This window comes from Pinus tabuliformis, chromosome 4_1, assembly GCF_031772625.1.
Source record: "Pinus tabuliformis cultivar Carrire ecotype Pingquan chromosome 4_1, CPIR1, whole genome shotgun sequence".
Classification (NCBI taxonomy): domain Eukaryota; kingdom Viridiplantae; phylum Streptophyta; class Pinopsida; order Pinales; family Pinaceae; genus Pinus; species Pinus tabuliformis.
The window spans coordinates 71,885,790-71,887,149 of record NC_142303.1 but is presented as its reverse complement, the minus strand read 5'-3'; the positions used below and the strand labels follow the sequence as shown (position 1 = coordinate 71,887,149).

Sequence of the window (1,360 nt, the reverse complement as noted above, 5' to 3'; positions counted from 1 at the left end):
TTGGAAAACGGATACCAACTTATTGCTGCTATGATTTGTTACAAAGGCACAGGTTGAAGGACCATAAACCGATATCAACTAATTGCTAATAGGATTTGTTACACAGGTACAGGTTCAAGCACCATAAAGCGATATCAACTTATTGCTAATAGGATTCGTTACACAGGCACAGGTTCAAGGATCATTCTGCGGACCAAATTTTTTGTCTCCATAGTGGCATTGCTAAATCCATCTCGGTATAGGTAGAGGTGGTGGAGAGCTCTTGTTATGTCAAAAGCGTGTTTCCTGGCAGGCATTGGAATATAGCTATCGGGTCGTAGAAATTCCCAATTTAATTCTTTGATTACATCACTTATCATGGCGTTTATATGTTGGAGAGCATCTTCCTCTATTGATCCCGGATTGTCTTTCATATAACACGATATGCAGGAAGCTTCTTCTCCACGGGCCCTGTCCGCCTGCATTGAGTACCATGACAATGACAATGACAGTATCGTGGTCATCCTTATGTCCATCGTAGATTGGAGAATATTTTGCAAATCAAGTGTTTGATTTATTTACGATCTAAGTTTTCAAAATTTAAAATATTTGGAAATCTTCAATGAAGTTAGGCTCACGACATCAATAACTAGTACAAAACCAAAACCAGTGTGAAGGTCACTATACAAATTGCTTCCGTCAGCAAGTGATTGGTAATACCTTGTAGCAGCGTGTGTCACCGCGTAGTCGAAGGAAGGAGGATGCCAAATCGTTGAATCTTGACGGAAAATCGATTCCCGTCAAGACGCGCTCAGGAAGCGGTATGTCCAATGTGAGGATTGGTGTCAATGTTGCCGCATGATAAGCAGAGCTAATTTTCCCGTTCTCGTAGTACTCCTCAAACGTTGGCAGGTTACCACTGGCGATCCACTTTGCTTCTTGAATATATGACTCGAGATAAGCCTCCCACTGCAAGTGCACACATTAACTAATTACCAGGCCAGTACAACACTGTAACAAATAAATAAATAAATATTAATCTCTGCAAATATATATATATATATATATATATATGAAATGCTAGCTTCCATACAGCCTTTCGAGCATAGTTGAGGGTGTCTCGGCCTTGTGTCTTCTCCGCCTCTCTGGCCATTTCAGTTAGGGCGCTGTAGAGTGCCATGTACATTGTTTTCATATAATCTGGAAGGCGGTCTGTCTCCGAGGGATCCCATCTGATGAGGCATTTATATATAAACGTTAAACACACAACTTTTGGTACTGTAGAGACATTATAGACACAAACGATTATTCTGTTGGAATTTTCTGATAAATTCCATAACAGACAGACAAAAATTGCTCTGTTTTTTGCACTCTGTTTTTG

The 1,360-nt window shown here is 40.2% G+C and overlaps 1 protein-coding gene across 1 annotated transcript; it reads right to left on the bottom strand.

The window, feature by feature from the left end:
• Positions 1 to 1,212, bottom strand: LOC149174203 ((-)-limonene synthase, chloroplastic-like). The gene is made up of 3 exons (XM_089422551.1): positions 1,073 to 1,212; positions 700 to 948; positions 1 to 458 (listed from the first exon to the last, which is right to left on the bottom strand). The coding sequence occupies exons 1-3, from the start codon at positions 1,172 to 1,174 to the stop codon at positions 159 to 161; spliced, it is 651 nt and encodes a 216-aa protein (XP_089278677.1). The 5' UTR covers positions 1,175 to 1,212; the 3' UTR covers positions 1 to 158.
• Positions 1,213 to 1,360: the final 148 nt, after the last annotated feature.